The 19,047-nt window shown below is 40.7% G+C and overlaps 1 protein-coding gene across 5 annotated transcripts in view; it reads right to left on the bottom strand.

Annotated features, from left to right (window-relative positions):
• Window positions 1-5,051: 5,051 nt before the first annotated feature.
• The window catches only part of RAB2A (RAB2A, member RAS oncogene family), an 85,466-nt gene continuing 71,470 nt past the window's right edge, over window positions 5,052-19,047 (bottom strand). For 4 of the 5 annotated variants that reach the window (XM_042924330.1, XM_042924332.1, XM_042924335.1 and 1 more), the window contains 2 exons: window positions 8,444-8,533; window positions 5,052-6,383 (listed from right to left, as the gene is read on the bottom strand). In XM_042924330.1, the coding sequence (XP_042780264.1) occupies window positions 6,288-6,383; window positions 8,444-8,533 (186 nt within the window). In that variant the 3' untranslated portion in view covers window positions 5,052-6,287. The remainder of the gene's footprint in view (window positions 6,384-8,443; window positions 8,534-19,047) is intronic. The other variant, XM_042924334.1, reaches the window with a different exon arrangement.

Genomic DNA, 19,047 nt, shown 5'->3' with positions numbered 1-19,047 from the left:
GCAAAACTGTCGAATGTTAAGACTGCAGCGGCCTGCTCTCTGGTGACTGGCTCTCCCTCCGGCTAGGGGCCTTCACTCTGTCCTCAATGCTCGCTAGCAGCGCTCAGGTTCTCTTAAACGATTTCGGGAGCCCAACCCCCAAACGCAGCCCTCTTGGTCAGCTGCCAGCCACTGTCGTTTCTAGAACCTGGGCACTGTCCCCGCTTGGATCTCATTGTCCCACTCCTCAAATCACACCTCTACACCTTGGACACCCACTTCAATTTTAAGCTGAAGTCCGGGGTAAGTAATGATGAAAATTCTGTCTTTAATGTCATATCGAGAAAGACCTATGTGTTGTATCTATGATCTTTCACGAAATCTCCATGGGCGAGTATCTCACATTCTGAATGGCGCCTGGATGTGTCCTGTAACAAAGGGCCACAGGCTGGGTGGCTTAAAAAAGAAACTCAGCTCTCTCACAGCTCTGGAGGCTAGACCAGCCCCAAGTCAAGATGTCAGCAGGGCTGTGCTCCCTCTGAAACCCGGACAAGAATCCTTCTTTGCCTCATCCTGGCTTCCGGTGGTTTGGTGGCAGTCTTAGGCATTCGAGGCTGAGGTTTGTGGCTGCGTGACTCCCACCTCCGCCCTCATCGTCACGCGGTCTTCTCCTCGTGTGTCTCTGTCTTCGAATGGCTACGGTCTTCTTCTAAGGACACCGGTCATACCGACTTCATCTTAACTGATTAGACCGGAAACAGTCCTATTTCCAGATAAAGACAAATTCTGAGGTGCGGAGACTTCAGCATATGCTCTGGGGGGTGGGCACAATTCAACCCAGTTGAAGGGGACCAGGTAAACATCACACATTTAAGTCTTAAGGGCAGCTCATAAAGCAGCATTTTTGTTTCATGAGACAAAATCTTATTTGCAAGAAGTACAGAAAACACAGAAGCATAGTTTCAAAACTGTCAGGCAAAGTTCCACGTAACCCCCGTTCAGGTTATGAAACAGAATCGTGCTAGTAGCAGAGAACCCCTCTGTGCACCCCTCCTCCGTCAGAACCCTCCAGGCTCCACCCAGCCTCTGACACTGAATTCAGTGGTCATGTTTCCTGGTCTCCTTCAATCTGTGACCGTTTCTCATTCTTTTATCTTTCGTGACTTTGATATTTTGGAAGAGTTACTGGTCACTAATTTTGTAGAACGTTCCTCAATTTGGATTTGTCTGAGGTTTCCTAATGATTGGGTTGAGGTTATGCATTTTTGGCAAGAATCTCACAGAACTGTGCCCTTCTCAGTGCCTCCCATCAGTTGGTACACGATGTCCTCACATCTTATTGACCATTTGATGAAGGTGGCGTCAAGCTGGCCAGCCATCAAGTTAGTATTTTTCCTTTTGTGAGAAGATCTTGTGGGGATACACTGAGCCTGTGAACATAACATATCCTGTTTCTCATCATGCTTTTGCCCACTACATTTAGCATTAAGGATTCCTATCTTTAACAGTTACTCTGTTTTAGAGGATTTTCTGTTCACATCATGCCTTTAGCTCTAATTGGTATTCTACCATAAAGAAAAGATACCTCTTCCCCTCATTATTGATGTCTATTCCGTGGTTTATAATCCATTACTAGCACGAGTTGTTTCTTCAAATCGTTCCAGATTTGGCCATCGGAAGAATTAAATTGGCTCTGGAGTCCTTTTTCATGTTCCCCTTTCCATCCCCGTGATTTTATGAGCACTCTCTTACTTTTTTGGCATCACAGATGTTCCGAATTTGTTTTAGAATTTCCCTCCTCCAGTCCTGGAATCAACTATTTCCCCTAGGAGAACCAGTTCCCTTTATAGGATAATGGTATTTAGAAAACAGTATCTCAATACTTGGTGTGCTCACTGCTGCGGGGTGGGGTGGGGGTGGGGGTTCTTTACTTTTAGACCCTCCTCTCAATAGACAAAACTAGGAAAGGTGTATATCTATTCTATCTCTATTTCTCTATGCACCTGTACATATACAAACCATGAGTTCCTAACATCTCCAACTTCAATTCAACACCACAGGGTTCAGTCTAGTCTTTCCCAACTTTCATTTATATAGAGTCAAATCCTGTTTTCCAAAGTTGCTAGTTTTCTAGTTGCTAGTATGCTAGTTTTCTCTATTCACAGTGTGGTACTGTCACTCATCTGTAATATAGGCAGGTTCATCCATTACTTTGTATTTCGAGTTCCCTGAACATGGTTGATCTTAATTTAATTACTTTTGGAGTATTAGAAACATTACTATGGCTCTGAGTCAAGAGCTAAACAAAAACGTTTACTGAAAGAGGCGTCACTTGTCCTGAATACCTCATTCCCAATCCTTACTTTCCACACTAAACCCACCAGTAACCAGTCTCATTAGTTTCTAGCTTATTCTCCCTCCCCCCCACCCCCCACACTTAAGTTCATTTATTTTGAGAGAGAGTGCACATGTGACCGGGCCAGGGGTAGAGAGGGAGAGAGAATCCCAGGCAGGCTCCACACTAGGAGTGCAGAGGCTGACACAGGGCTTGAACCCATGAACTGTGAGGTCATGACCTGAGCCAAAATCAAGAGTTGCACGCTTAACCAACTGAGCCACCCGGGCCCCCCATGTGTATTTTCTTATATTGCCTTCTTTATTACATGACCGTAACCTGTAGACACTCTTGCACTTTGTGTTTCTCGCCTCGTAGGTCCTGGAAATGACATCAATTCATAGAGCTCTTCTCATACTTTTTTACATCTGTAGGACTCCCTTTGCATGGAAGTGTCATGGTTTATTCAATCACTGTGTTTAGACATTAAGGTCACCTCCAAGTATTTTGCAGTTACAACCAACGTTGCAGTGAGCAACTCTGTGCATATGTGCTTTTGCAATGTTGGAAGGTATCATCAGGGTATTTTCCTAGAAGTGACACTGCTGGGTCAACAAGTGCGTGCGTTTTTGGTTTTATTAGTTTATGGCCAAGTTCCTCTCCAGAAAGGCAGGACGAGTTTGCACTTCACCAGCAACATCTGAGTTTCACCAATGGAATGTGTTGTCAAATTTTTCTTAACTTCTGCCAGTCTCCAACCTCATAGGTGAGAAATGGTATCTGTTTTAATTTGAATTTCTCTACGTTTGAATTTTTTAATTATATTTTAGGGACATTTAAAAATATTTTTAAAACTTTTTTTTTTTTTTGCATTTTCTAGGATTTTAAGTTTATTTATTTTGAGAGAGAGACAGACAGACAGAGAGAGAGACAGAGAGAATGCAGGGGAAGGGAAGAGAGTGACGGAGAGAGAGAATACTGTGTATATGCACGGGCCCTTTGAAGTTTCCCGTCGTGACTTCAACCAAGTACTATTATCTAGTAAATACCAATACAATAGGAGATGCTCTACTATGGGACTAGGTTCTATTTTCATTTGAACACCAAAGCACATGTAAATTCTTATTCCCAAGAAACACAGGTTAGGTATATCCTTTTGACTCTTTGTATAGTCAATTGTTATTTATTATAAAGCAGGGTTTTCTTTCTTTGCATTATTGTCATTTATTTATTATGTTTCATTATTTTATTATTGACTATAATCAAACCCTATGCTGTCAACCTTAGTACTGAGCTTCGATACGGTTTAACTAGCTGTGAAAGAATGAATATTTAATATGTTCCAAAGCCAGACGTAATTCATTGTTTGAATGATTAGACACATTTTGGGATCATTTACCTTCCCACCCTCTTGACTGTTAGAAGATAAATAGGGACTATTTTCCTGCTAACAGGCTATTTTAAAATTAAAAACAACCTGTGTATGAAGATCGAGTTCAGCTCCCATGCTGTTTGAATTATATTATCAAATTACATGCTACTTTTTCAAAAAGCTGCTCCTGATTCAGTTGTCTTTGATTTGGAAGACAGATAGTAACACTGCCTTTATGAAGATGAAGTCCAAAGGTAACTTTGGAATGTTACCTGTTAAGACATTGAAAGTTGTTATTTATTTTGTTAGTGACTGATTTTCTAGCTCTTGAATGTATCCGTAGATGCTGCAAAAGTTGATCAAAGATCAATTAAAGACTCAATGATGGTATTAAACATTCCATGACAGGGGCCAACATCACATGTTCATGACAGGGATAAGAAAATGAGCAAAGAGTAGAAACCAGACACTGACAACTGCTCTTGTCAACTGACGCGGAGGGATTCGTCGCATGTATTTCTGAAGGGCAGATGAGATTCGCAGAGAAAGTAGTAACGAATTATAGAAGTCTACTACTCACCCCTGCTGCCCAAGACTAAAGCCGACTAAGGTTGCTGCGGTAGGGGCCGTAGGAGGGCTCCGTGTTTCCTTAGGGTATGAAAACACATGTGCTCATCTGCTGTTGTTTTTACCAGGAGTTTCCCCTCTTACGCTTAGGGGACACAGCGTGGAAAAGAAACACGTTAAGCTTTTGGAAAAGTTAACAACGGCTTAAAAACAGCAGTTTCCAAAGACGCATCCCCTTCCTGGCGTAGAGCATAACAAGCCCATGTTGCCCCGACTTCTACTCATCACTGAGGAGCGTGAATTGTTAAGAGCAGTACATTTGAGTTGTGCACGTTAAGGAAAGACAAGTTGATAATAACAATACTCGGGAAACTTGATTTTCTCTCACCTGTCCCTCTGGCCTCCAGGAGCTAGTGAAATCAAACCAAGATAACATTAGGTGATTTCCCGCAAGAGTGATGTCAGACCTTTGACAGAGTATTGCTGAATCTTCAGGGAACACCTGCAGAGAGTTGCTGAAGTGAGGGCATTCAAAGTAGGTTCATACTTAGAACTTCTTTATTAACCCTTCTTATAGTTTGTATGCACCTTTGTGCTCACCGAGAAGTAGGAAATACTTCCTTCCATCGTCAGCAACCAAAAGAATTTCAGTATTGAAGAGGGTGATCACGTTTAAGCAAAATTTTTACAAAGGGTGTTAAACATGCTGACCCTTTAAAAGATCTGCTTTTTAAATAAGCGTAAAAGCGTGGACTACAAAAAGACATTAAAAAAGGATGTGGTCATAATAAAAAAGAACACTTTTATACATAGGATTTTATTTTGCACTGCTGTAACAATTTCATTATAGACCAAGGGAGAGAGAGAAAAAAAAAAAAAAAGGATAAAAACCACCACACTGAGTAAATTACTAAAGCTTTTCTACTTTCAACAGGATTTTCCATCTGGTAGATTTATTGTCGTATCCCCTTCAAAACAGACAAGATGCTTACCATATTTTAAAGATTATAGGTTGCCACTGAAAGAAAAATTTTACACAGTCACTGTACATCAAGGTTGAAAAACTGTCCTGCATGAAAAATATACTTAGAAATCATGGGAATAAAAGCAAAAGAAAACATTATTGTGTTGAAGGAAAGATTAAAGTCCTCACAATGCGCCATCTAAATGTGGACATTCATTCTTCTTGGAGTCGCTCAGGTGTAGGGAGTTCGTGCTTCTGCCCAGTTCACTCATTATACTGTGTTTTTACCCGACAGTATTCATTAAGGCAAACAAATCCTTTTCCGAAGAGATCTTAAAGAAACTGTGGACATACAGCAAACTTTTGGCATTAAAACAGGTTAACGCACACATAGCCTTTAGTAAATGTACATTAAGCATATTTTCTTGGACTAGTGACAAGAAAGGATGAACATGCTTGTTAACAATGTCAAAAAGTTTAAAATTCAGTGTCCGAGCAATTCCTAACAATGCTTCTGTAGCTTTAAGCTCTAAACAGTATAGAATTTATGCAAATGCATTAAAGAATTCAAGCTTGGCAAATTACACCCAAGCAGGTTAAACTGTATATACAGAAAGTAAATGATAAATACAGAATTAAAGGAGTCCTGGTTTTCCTTATAGCCTTGAAAACTGACAAACTTCTTGAGGACAGTTCTGTAATATTAAACATTAGGTCACCACGGGTGTTGGGAAACCTAACCACACAAACTGATTTAAAATGCTCAAGATGACTCTGTAGTGTTTAATACAGTTCAGTTCATAGGTAAGGGCACAAGACAACATTTAACAAAAATAATCACATCAATTGACCTAGAAATCAAATGCAAATAGATATGAATACAATCTCCAAAATCTGTCTTTTTAAGTGAACATTAACCATTTATTCAAAGTTATACAAGAACTTGAAGGATTAAAGTCTCCTGTGACATAAAGCCATTTCAAACAGTTTCATGTCGCAGCTGAGCAGGAGGACAGAGTGAAAGAGGAAGTGAGTAGCCGCATTGGGGCAGCGAGACAGTAAACACGGACTCAACAGCAGCCGCCCCCGGCCTGCTGTCCTCCCTGATTGCCCGCGTGTGTGGCATTGGTAGCAGCGTGCTGAGGGCCAATTTTAATGCCGTTTGCCTGAAATAAAAGGGGAAAGGGATGAAAAAAAAAGAAAAAAGTTAACGGGATCCAACCAGATAATATGGTTTAACTACATTTAAAGAACCCCGTGGAATTCCCAAGGACATGATTTTACCCAACAACTCAGAAAAACAATACGGATGAAGCAGATTTTCGCAACACCGGAAGGAGTGTCTCCCAGGGGCTGGGATGTTCCTTCCTTTTAAAAATAATCCTGTGGAAATGTTTCTGAAAAGACTTCCTCATCGCACCAGGTACTCAGGAGTAAACGGGAACCAGGCAGCGCTGCCCTTCAGGGCATTCTCCCGACGGAGCAACTGTCTGAGAGCGGGTCTGCCGGTAATCTTTGAGAGAGAAACGCAGGCAGAGTCTGCGCGGCTCCACGATACAACGTAAGGCCTTTTCTCTGGACGGCATTTCTGTTCCGTGTTGAGTCAGCTGTACGGGCTAAGGGCATATGAGTGTTCTGTGTCATCAATAATTTCTATGATCCCCAAAGACATGGCAGCTTGCCAAGAAGCCACACACAGAGTAGTTCTTTCATTCATCAAACTCACACTTCTGTCTTAACCCGCACTCCCTCAAGTGGGTTTTACCTAAAAATACAACACTTTGAGCAAAGTAATACGGTAGCTTCAGAAATTAAGCTCTTAAGGAAACTTGACGTCACAGTAAATCTCAGATTTATAGTGCTTGGCAGTTGTTCTGCAACGGTAGTGGCCTTGGGGTTTCTGGCACTAGCTCAGTATTGACAGCAGCTGATGTGGTTTCTTTTCGCTCTTTTGACTCCTCTTTAATAAAAAGCATGCCCTATGGCTCATTGGTTTTGCCCCCTCTGGGCTGGTAGCAGCTTCTTGAGGAATCAAGGAGTCAGACTTGGCACCGGGCCAAATAAATCGCACGGCCTGTTGGCTCCTGACAGCACATTACAATCAAAGCTGCGGCAGGCACAGCAAAGCAGTCAGCTACTATATGAAACCAGGCAGAAACAGTGAGCGTGCCCTTTGAAACAGAGGCCCAGTGGCTGTTCAGTTTCTACGGCCTTAGTCTCCGCATGGTGTCGTCTTTAAATTAACTCAAAATCTTCTGCCGCGTAAGCTCAGAAGATAGGATTGAGAAAACATACTCCTCCGAATTAAAAGAAATGAGAAAATCGAGTACTTTCTGGAAACCTCAGGCAAACGGTCGTCTGTTTTAGCAAAGAATATGGAGGCAAATAATGAAGAGCCTCGCTCATGTACAGGCCCAGAGCCACACGTGCAGTAAAGGATTTCTAACACAAAGCTTTCCTAATTCCAACTGTAGGAGGAGTAAGGGTTTTTCTCTTGGAAGCATGAAGTCTCACCACGGGAATGGCAAAGATATTTATGTAAGACTAAATAATATACTACATATTCAATAAACATTCTGAAATAAATAAGAATAAATGCATAGTGGGGATTTAGGTCAGAACGATGCCCTTCAGTAAACACTCTGGATTGTATGCTTCGAGGCTTTATATTTTATCCTAATCATATTCATCAAAACTGGCTCAAAATAATTCTACAAAAAGGACAAAAACAAAACCAAAAACAACGCTAATTGCCAATTACATATATTAGTCTCATGAAAACATACGATGCTATACAGGGAGTAATTTCCAAACTAGATATGTCCCTCTTTCATACTAGACAACAGAGAGAGCATCTTGCATTAGTAACGTAGTATGGGCATTTACACACTAGAAAAGGATTCCCCAAAGCAGATGACACCAGATGGACGTGTGGATGAAAGTAGAATTTCTCCTCTCTTTGGAGGATTTATCTTATTTTGCATTGCTTGCAATAAATGGATAGGGTTACTTATTTTAATCCATTTTCAGAAAGTGATGCTCTATTAGAACATAAACATTTACCCATTAGAAACATAACAAATTTTTGGTTAGATGATCATAGTGTGTTAACTGACGTCATAAATTCATTTTAGGAATTAAAAAGAACAGAAAATCATGAATCTATGTAACTAAAATTCAATTCTAAATTAATATTAGCCAATAACACACACACACACACACATACCTCATTATTAATGTCAAAGACTCCTTCTTGGATTTTTTCATAAATTTCTTTCGCTGTATTAATAAATGCCTGAAATATAAAGTAGAGAAACTGATTCAAATTATATAAAACCACAACAGTAAAACATTATATAAAAACTCTGTAGAATATCATGATGTTCCATACAAGAAAATCAACCAATGTAATACACCATATTAACCAACAGAATAAAAGAGAAAACCCATATGATCACTTCAAAAGAGGCAGAAGCCGCATTTAACAAAATCTAACAACCTTTCATGATAAAAACACTCAACAGAATAGGACCACAAGGGGATTTCCTCAACCTGATAAATAGCATCTATGAAAAATTCACAGCTAACATCACAGCAAGTGGTGAAGACTGAACATTTTCCTAAAGATCAAGATCAACAACAAGGCAAGGATGTATATGAATGTTCATTATTTGTAACAACAGCCGAAAAGTGGAAACAACACAGATGTTAGTCCACTGATGAATGAAAACCAAAATGTGGTATAACCTTATAATACAGTATTACTCGGCCTTCAAAAAAAAATGAAGTACTGATTCATACTACAATGTGGATGAACCTTGAAGACATCATGCTAAGTAAAAGCAGCTACATATAAAAGACCACGCATGGTAGGATTCCATTTACTGAAACGTCCAGAACAGGTCAACCCATGGAGAGAAAAAGTAGATTCTTGGGATTAGGAGAAATGGAGAGTGACTGCTAATGCGTATGGGGTTTCTTTTGGGGTGATAAAAATGTTCTGGAATCAGACAGTAGTGATGGTTATGCCACTCTGTGAATACACTAAAACCCACTGAATCGTACCCTGAAAAAGGGCATATTTTATGGTGTATGAACTATATCCCAAAAGAAAAATTCATCCCTGGGGGACGGGGAGGGGATGTGCCGCAGAAATACCATAACATGAGAAGAGCACACATGAGGAAAAGACGTCAGTGAGGATGAACTCCAAAGGCTTCCATGTTGAAACGAGTTTACTTTCAGAGGCCACTGTTCCACACAGGATCGTTTTTGTCAGGACAATGTATTACTTAACACACAGTTTATGAGGGAAAGAATCAACGGAAACTTACGATAAAGAGATAAAAAGCCGTTCAACTTTTATGCCACACTGAATAAAGTTTCACCCTTTTTCCACATAGCAACTACTAAGTTGACAAAAAAAATCAGTGTTAAAATACTAAACCAGATTAAGCCTCTAAATACCAAAACTAACCCACAAGCATTCTATACTTATATAAAATATGAAGCAGTCGGTAGAGCATGTGACTGACCCTTGATCTCGGGTTTGTGAGTTTTAGCCCCATGCTGGGGATAGAGATTACTTAAAAAAATAACTAACTATGGGGTGCCTGGGTGGCTCAGTGGGTTGAGCGTCCGACTTCGGCTCAGGTCATGATCTCACGGCTCGTGAGTTCGAGCCCCACGTCGGGCTCTGTGCTGACAGCTCAGAGCCTGGAGTCTGCTTCGGATTCTGTGTCTCCCTCTCTCTCTCTGCCCCTCCCCCATTCACGCTCTGTCTCTTTTTCTCTCTCAAAAATAAACATTAAAAAAAATAACTAAAATAAAAAATAAATATTAAGGCATTTTACATAAATATTGCCAATGCTACAGAAGGGGTTTATAAACTCACTTGCCAACCAATCCGATCTGAGAGGTCCCAGTTTATAGTATTAATATTATAAACCAGGTCCTCTTCAGTGGGCAGTCTATGAAAATCCACAAAACCAGGCTATTCTCCACTAGCACTGATACAGATTTAATTCCAAATTTAAAAAGTAAACAGGTTCCTGGAGAGGAACCAATCATACCTTTCGTCTTTTCTACACTGGAAACATCTGACTGCTGAACTTGCCACCGGAGCTTTTGTTTCCTAATTAACAGGACTGATATGTTTTCACCTTTAAAGGCCTTACAGCTCCCCAGAGTAATCAATCTACTGCGGCTCAATTACTGCACCAAGAACACACCAGTCAGCGAAGGAGACGTGAGCGACTGCGGCAGGAGCGCAGAGATATGAATATGCATAAACTCTAAGTGGTTGATCGAATCATCAGAGAGGGTCATGAGAATTTGCAGCAAAATAATGAGAAGAATTAATCACTGCAGATTCACAAGGCACTCAGGAAGCGAGTGCGCTTTTCGTGTGTGTGCTGAGTTACAGCGACGTGAAGGAGACACTGGCTTCCGGCCAGCTATGAATTGATTCACGTTCTTCAAAACTGAAGTTAACCCTTATAAATAAAGGAAAACTTAACTTTATTTCCAATAACATGTCAATTATGGCGATGACCTTAGAAACCAGGCTAACTAAATATTGAAGTCAACAGATTCATAAATTCACAGGGCTGGAAATCCTTGAAGGGACACCCGCATGTGTACATCTCCCTAGAACATCAGACAGAACTGCAGGATCCCATAAACGAGTTCATACAAACAGGCATTTGTACCATGAAAGTCATTACCTGTGCCAATTTATGTAATAAATGGACTTTTTTCCTAATCTGTTGATGAATTATTTTAAAAACTGGCTCCAGAGAGATACGCTATATGAAATTTCCTAAGTCACTTCTAATTTTATTACATGAATAGTACTTAATACTTGATTAAGTAGTTTTAAGAACAATTGTACCCAATGAACTTAAGATGTATTTTGGATCTGAAAAAACGTAGTTAATTTCATCACAATTGAAATATAACAAATGGTTATATTTTCTTTCATGATTCCCACCATCTCAATGAAATCGTCTTCAGACAATGCTACATTTACTTGCCATCCAACTCATGATTATATATTGCAAACACTGAAATATCTTCCACCCCCTCCAGGCATATATAACATATATGGTGTTATAAACATATATAAGAACACACACACGTATATATGGGTTGTTTTATCTACATGGCAGCAAAATTAATAATACTTAATATGTATTATTAAATGATTAATTAATGATTAATTTTAAAGAGTCCTCAGTTTAAAACCCAATATAATATAGACATCAGTGCACGTGTTTTAAAAGTCTACGGCTATAGACAAATTGTTGAATCCCCAAATATAATGAAATTAACCAAACACTGTTAAGGCTTATTCGCCACGAAATGAAACTTCTAAGATACGAGCCTTGGGTGTTACAGACAATAGCTGTCCCCTAAAGCTGCAAGCACGTTAAGAAGTCGGAAAGACAAGACATACCTCTTACAATAATTGGCTAGTATTTTAATTGCTCATTTTGTTCTAGTCACTAAAAAGCAGTCCCCATATGTATTTTTCAAGGCAGAGATGTAACAATGTGAAATGCCTCTAGAACACAGACAAAAATGAGGCAATGAGCAATGATTTAACTAGATACTACTACAAACCTTTACATTAAAACTCATCGTGCTTTCACAGGACAGTCTTAAACTTGAAATTCCTTCCAATTTTAACCAGTTTCACTTTTTCGATTTCCCAAGCTATACAAACAAATTCTGAGGTGGGGGCAGGGGGAAGAAAAGGGGAGCCTGTGTGAAGGCGTGTCTGGGAGTGGGAGGCGGGGATGAGCATGTGCAGTATCAGAGGCAGAGGCAATGGGGGAGCCTGCATAGGGCGGCAGCTGTGGGGGCAGCAGACTTGTGGAATCTCACAGCTCCCGATGGTGGATGGAGTATGGCGCTGTTGATGATGGCTCGTCTTTAAGGAGAGGCTGTAACCTAGGGAATCAATCTGCAATACCTATTTATTATCAGAAAAATGAAGCAAGCTGATGGCACACCTACAGAAAAGTTTTAACATTAGTGCAATACTTTCAAAGCAAGATCACCGCGGGCTTTGTGACCCATCAGTCGGAACGGTAAGCAGGAACATCAGAACGACAGTCAAATCTGAATATTAACAAAGAGGTTGCGGAAGAAGAAGAAAACATTGGCTGAGAAACCCAGGTCAAAGGATTTTGTTATCAGCACTGTGAAACAAACACTATCTAGGCAGGTCCACAATTATGAAGTAGAAACAGATTTCCAGGTAGCCAAGTGCATTTGGTGAGCCTCTTGCTTTCCTGCCCGGGACTCACGCCAGTATCAGAGGCCCCACTCTCTCTTCATTTCACCATTAGCTCTCCCTCTCTGCCCTACTTTGATTAATTGCCACGGTCAGTCCTTCACCTTCATTAGCCATCAATTGCCTTCCACCTCTGACACTAATCTTTCAACCGTTGGCAGCAGTTATCTAATGGTCCTAATACCCAAATTTAAGTAAATTTTCAGTGACTTCCATAGCAAACATTAAAATAAACATAACCATAAAGAACTACATATGCATTACATTCAAATAAATATTCAACACACAAGCTGATGCATAGCCTATCATTTGTCATTTCACCCTTGGGTGAAAGGGCACCTATTAAATTGTTACCTTAGACTCAGCACTTCCCTAGGTACTATGGAAGATACAGGGGAGAGGTGGATACAATTCCTACTGCTGCCAAACTAAAACAATTTAGTTGGGAGAATCTGAGCACAGGGGCTTAAATCTCTATTGAAGATGCAGGAAAAATACACCTTCCGCGCTGACAGAGGGAGAACGTGTGCAGGGCGGGACTAAGGCAGGCCCAGATGCAGGCCAAGGACAACGTGCTAAGAGAGCCTTTCTTCACAGCCGACGAGACAGAATAGAGGCAAAGGGGAAAATAGAGTAATAATATGTCATTTTTCTTATGGTTTAACAGTTTTTAAAGCAAAATAGTGAAAATAAATTGTCTGCAACAGAGTAGAAGATTTTAAATTATTTCCTTATGTAACATGCTGCCATCTGGTGGCAACAAAAAAATGTCTAACATCTGCGAGGTAAGAATTCCAAATAAATCAAAGTATCTTAGTTTCGTTTAAACATCTTGAACAGGTGCACTCGGCTGGCTCAGTTGGTGGAGCACGCGACTCTTGATCTCGGGGTTGTGAGTTCAAGCCCTATGTTGGATGTAGAGATTACTTAAGAACAAAATATTTAAAAAAAAATAAACATCTTGAATAGATGCTAGACAGTAAAGTATCCTGTGAAATCAGTGAGTCTACTTTCTTTTTGGGAACTGGGAAACACGAAGTAACTAAAATGCTGTTTAATTTTCCTCTCATTTCCTAATCAATGCCATGAACATTACAGGTGTCCATCTGACACCTGAATCTAGTGACAACCGGTATTTACTAAGTACTCACTATGGGCCAGTCAACCTGCAAAGTCGTTTGCACAAGTTTGCATTATTTCTGAAAGAAATTTACAGTATGTATAAAGATACGGAAATGCATTTATTTTCTTTCATTTGTTTCTAAGAAACTCTGTGGGATGAAGCAGTTATGCCAGGAAGGCTAGCGGAATGGCCACAAGTGGGGCTCTAGAACCAGACCGTCCAGGTTCAAGCTCCAGTGCCACCTCTTACTGGAGGTGTTGCTCTGGACCCACTGCTTCACCTCTTGTTAACATGAGGATAATAATGGTGCCTATGTCATAGAGTCTTTGGGAGGATGAACGCAGACCACTGAGAACAGTGCTTGGCGCATAGTTAAGAACTCACTTCTTGCTAGCTTTTGCCATCAGGAAGGTGTGCGGGCAATGGCGTGTGGGGACAACAGAAGAGGGTACACGTGCTGTATGTGAATGTGCCTTGACACATTGCAGACTCAAGGAAAGAAATAGTGATTGATACTCTTCAGTGAATTAAAATAAAAAGCAAACATTTAAAAAGTAAGCGAGAGGGGTGCATGAGTGGCTCAGTCGGTTAAGCGTCCCAACACTTGATTTTGGCTCAGGTCATGATCTCATGGTTTTATGGGTTTGAGCCTTGCATCAGGCTCTGTAATGACAGTGCAGAGTCTGCTTGGGATTCTCTCTCCCTTTCTCTCTGCCCCTCCTCCACTTGCTCTTGCTGTCTCTCAAAATAAACTTAGAAAATAAAGTGAGCAACATAAAATGTGTATAGTGAGTACTGAAGAATCAAATATATTGAGAGCAGACTTAAATATGCAAAGACAGGGAAGTCTTGTGAAAAGAACATTAGACTAGAATTCAAGATTAGGCAGTTTAAACACAAAACTCCTTCAAATTCTGTGGCTTTAAAATGTTCTGATTCTAGAGGTGCCTGGGTGGCTCAGTTGGTTAAGCATCCGACTCTGGATTTCGGCTCAGATCACGATCTCACCGTGAGACTGAGCCTCGTGTCAGGTACTGTGCTGACAGCATGGAGTCTGCTTGGGATTCTCTCTCTCTCTCTCTCTCTCTCTCTCTCTCTGCGCCCCTCCCCCTGCTCTTTCTCTCGCTCAAAATAAATAAATGAACTTAAAAAGAATGTTCTGATTCTATTTTAGTTTCACTGAGAGAGAACTCATACATACATTATCCAATACAATGGCTTTCAAATTATATTTCATGCAGGGGCCACCTCTTGGGGTGAAGAAGGAAGTAGGGAGAGCCCTATGAACCTCCTCTTTCCTCCTCATTTTTCATGGCATATCCTCCTCTGTCTTTATTTTTTTAAGTTTATTTTGAGAGAGAGGGTATGTGTGTGTGGGCAGGGGAGGGGTAGCAGGAGAGAATCCTAAGCAGGCTCTGCACAGCTGCACAGAGCCTGATGTGGGGCTCAAACTCACTAACTGTGAGATCATGACCTGAGCCAAAATCAAGAGTCAGTCGCTTAACCGACCGAGCCACCAGGTGCCCCTCTGCTTTTTTCTTTCACGGTTTTCTGTGTTTCATTAGAAGCAAGAGGGCCACTGCTAAACCCACTGATCTACAGAAGCTCTCATTTTATAGAGGGAGGACTCTGTAAGAGTGGGCTGCAGAAGGAGAAATGACTCGCCCAAGACCACACACAACTGCAGCAGTAGCAAGATTAGCAGGATTAACATCCTGTCCATATTTATCTTCCTTTTATCAGGATCACTTCTTAGCTTTAACACAACTCAAGGGAATTTTCATTTATATTATGTTTCATTTTATTTTATTATTTTACTTTGAAGAAAGGCTGGCTGACAACAAGGAGACCAGTACAGTCTAAACCAATAATCCGGGTAAGAAATGAAGGCCTGCCAAATTAACAGTGGTGACAAGAATGGAAAGTAAAGATCAAACTTAATATCTACTTTGGAGAAATTAACAGGACTTGGTAAAGAACAGGGCAAGAATGGTAAGGTGTTGAAGGATGATTCCAGTTTTAGCTGAAGTGACTGACATGGACGGGTATGCTGTGAACTGAGGTAAGTAAAAAAGGAAAAAAAAAAATCACATTTCAAGGAGAGAATGAAGAGTTTGTTTTAGACACATGGAATTCTAATGCTTATGTCACATACAAGTGGGAAATTCTTGGCAGTTGATCTACATAACTGTGTGCCTATGTATGAATGTGCACAATGAATGTGTGAGTGTGTAAGTGTGTGATATGCACTTATCAGCATGACTTTCTCCAGTAATGTTTAGCTACCTTGGCTTAGGAGAAAAAATGGTTATAACTTTCAAAATCAGCTTGGCTTAGATGATCCTTCAAGTTCCCTAAGGGTGATGGCCAAACAAGGGGGCGAGGAACTGCTGCTAGTCAGCAAAATCTTCTAACCAGGCGAGGAGAGTAACAAACATTTATTAAACACTCCTCAAAGGATGCTGGAAGCCTCGTAAGGTCCAGTCAAATTTCCCGTGGAAAGCTGTGTCGTAGCCTTGGCACTGAGAACAGGGTGAAGGGGAAAACTAAGCCTTCAGTTCACACCACATTCCAGCTCTACGGCAACGCCTGTTCCACCACTTAGAAGGCAGCCCAAGGCGAGTAAGATGTCCTCTCGATGCAAATTGAGTCTGTTGGTTTTCAAGTACTGGGGCAGGACACAAATACTAGCGAAGGGCTTTGAAACTGTTCATCTTTCTAGTTACACAAGTCATGTGTTTTCCCTAGACATAGAAATCCACCTATCCTATCTGTGTGGATGGCTTGGCAAGTTGCCGTAATCTGTCTGAGCGTCGTTAGCTGACTGTGCTTTCAGCTATTATCTTCGCTCTATCTTTTAGGACGTTAGCAGCTAAGCCAGGAATTTCCAGTCTTGATTTTCCAATGTTCCATTTTTTTAAAGATTTGATTTTTTACAGTTTATTTACTTAATTCATCTCTACCCCAACATGGGGCTCGAACTCATGACCCCTAGATGAAGAGTCATATGCTCTTCTGAGAAGCCAGGCAACCCTAAAGATTTTATTTTATTATTTTATTTTTTTTAATGTTTATTTGTTTTTGAGACAATGTGAGAGACAGAGTGCAAGCAGCGGAGGGGCAGACAGAGGGAGACAGAGAAGCTGAAGTGGGCTCCAGGCTCTGCGCTCTCAGCGCAGAGCCTGACGCGGGGCTCGAACTCATGAACCATGAGATCATGACCTGAGCCGAAGTCGGACACTTAATCGACTGAGCCACTTAGGCGCCCCTAAAGATTTTATTTTTAAGTCATCTCTACATCCAAAGTGGGCTCAAACTTACAACCCCAAGATGAAGAGTCATAGGCTCTACTGACTGGGCCAGCTAGGCACCCTAATAGTTTAAGATATTTTAAATTACTAGACTTTTGCCTCAAAAATTTTTGATGTTTATGTACTTTTCTGATTTCCCATAAACTTTCAATTCTAAGTAAAATTGATGAGTATAGGGAAAAATAACCCATAAAATGGCTAAGAGAGTGAGAATATCTGATAAAGAGACACTGTTTAGAAAATGGAAAGTCTAACCACTATTCACACCACAATCACCAGTAGGTCTCACAGGAAATAGAATACTGTGAGTTTGGGTAATGTACAACTCTGAGAAAGTTAAATTTTACTTTATTGCAAAAATACACAGAGAAAACCAGGGAAGGAATTACAGGAAAAACTATATATTTATATATATATTTATATTTATATATAATTTCATATATATTTATATATGAAATTTACAAAACAATTTATACAGTTATATATAACTATATATATACACATACACAATTATATATATAATTACATACATATAATTATAATACATCACTTCTGGGGTGTTGTGAAATCATCAGAAAGTTAGCATGAGTCTTTTCGGAAGGGGTATTTTTCCTAGCCTGCCACAATCTTTGCTACATTTATCCCTGGGTCTAAAAAAAACCTTTTCGAACTACAAAGACCCTAGGCAGCTACTGAAGGAAGCTCCTGATCACAGGAGGAGCCAATCTGATCATCTGGGTTTCCAAAAATCACACAGCTTTTAGAATGCTTAGGGCAAAGTAAATTTAGGACAGAATTCCACCTACATGTTAACCAGTGGGACCAAAGCATAACCTGATTAAAGACTGAAGTAAGAGAGGCAAGGCCGAAGTAATGAAATAAATAGTGAATCATGCAAACATTTGTTGTCTCCCGTGCAGGGGAGACCCAGTGCTAGGCGCTGGGGATGCAGAGATGAAAAGACAGCCTGGGTTTTCAAGGAACGTGGCCAAGTGTCATGATAGAGACCTAAAGATAAATTCATGCTCAGGAGGAGACTGGAATGAGCACAGAGAAGAGAGTATACAATTTTTAAGTGCGTGTGCACGTACGTGGTGGCTGGTGGGGAAGGGGGGGGGGGGCAGGGAGGGTGTGTCATGGCATTCCAAGAGGAGGTATGAGGCTTCATTATATCCCTGAAAGAAACGGTAGGAAGAAAGGGCATTCCAAGGGCAGAGAGCACTTTCTGCGGAGGTGGGTTTAAAGAGCACCACCCAGCTGATGAGCTCGTAGTTTAATATACAAAGCACATCGCGTGGTGTTAGCAAATAAAGGGACTTGTCTTCCAAGCTAAGGAGTTTGATTCTGAAGAGGTGGAAAACCCACCACACGCTTTTAATAAAATTGGGGAGCGACACTCAATTTTCATGTGTTGAAAGATCTCAGAGGAACCAGTGTAGAGGACTGAAAAATGTACAACCTGGAGAGAGATTTAACAGTAGAAATAACAAGACACAAGTAGAAAGCAATATACATTAACTGAATACATGACTATGAAGGGGTAGGAAAAAGGACATAGGCTACTGAAGATTCAAATATCCCTAAGGGACTGTTTAAGGTAAGAACAGAAAAGCATTTGTTAGGATAGGCAATTAGGAGGTGCAGGGTGACCTTGGCCAAGGTAGAGGAGTCGACCTGTGAACTGAGGTGTCAAAAAGAATGAGGAAACAGAGATGGAACTTACTAGAGGATGGAAGAGACCATCCAAAAACTGGGAATGACAGGTTTTGCTTTTCAAATGGTTGAAATTTGATTATGCAATTACGTGCTGAGAGCCAAGAATCACTAGAGAAAAAGGATGAAAACGTTTGAAGGAATGTCTCTGAGGAAGAGGAAAGGACACCAGTGGGCCAGGTTCTTCTGTTAGGTAACAGAGCTGAATGAACTTCATGGTCTCTACACTCCCCAAAGCCTGCCCAGGAGCAGCAGCGTGATGACGCTGGACCACCTTCCAAATGCAGGCTTTCAGGCCACACCCTGACCTATCAAATCGGAATCTGCATTTCAACAGGATTCCTAGGTGATCTGAGAAGCACAGCTCTAAACACAACTGATTT

This window comes from Panthera leo, chromosome F2, assembly GCF_018350215.1.
Source record: "Panthera leo isolate Ple1 chromosome F2, P.leo_Ple1_pat1.1, whole genome shotgun sequence".
In the NCBI taxonomy this organism is placed as follows: domain Eukaryota; kingdom Metazoa; phylum Chordata; class Mammalia; order Carnivora; family Felidae; genus Panthera; species Panthera leo.
Note: the sequence above shows the minus strand (reverse complement) of the source record. Positions and strands in the feature narration are given on the sequence as shown.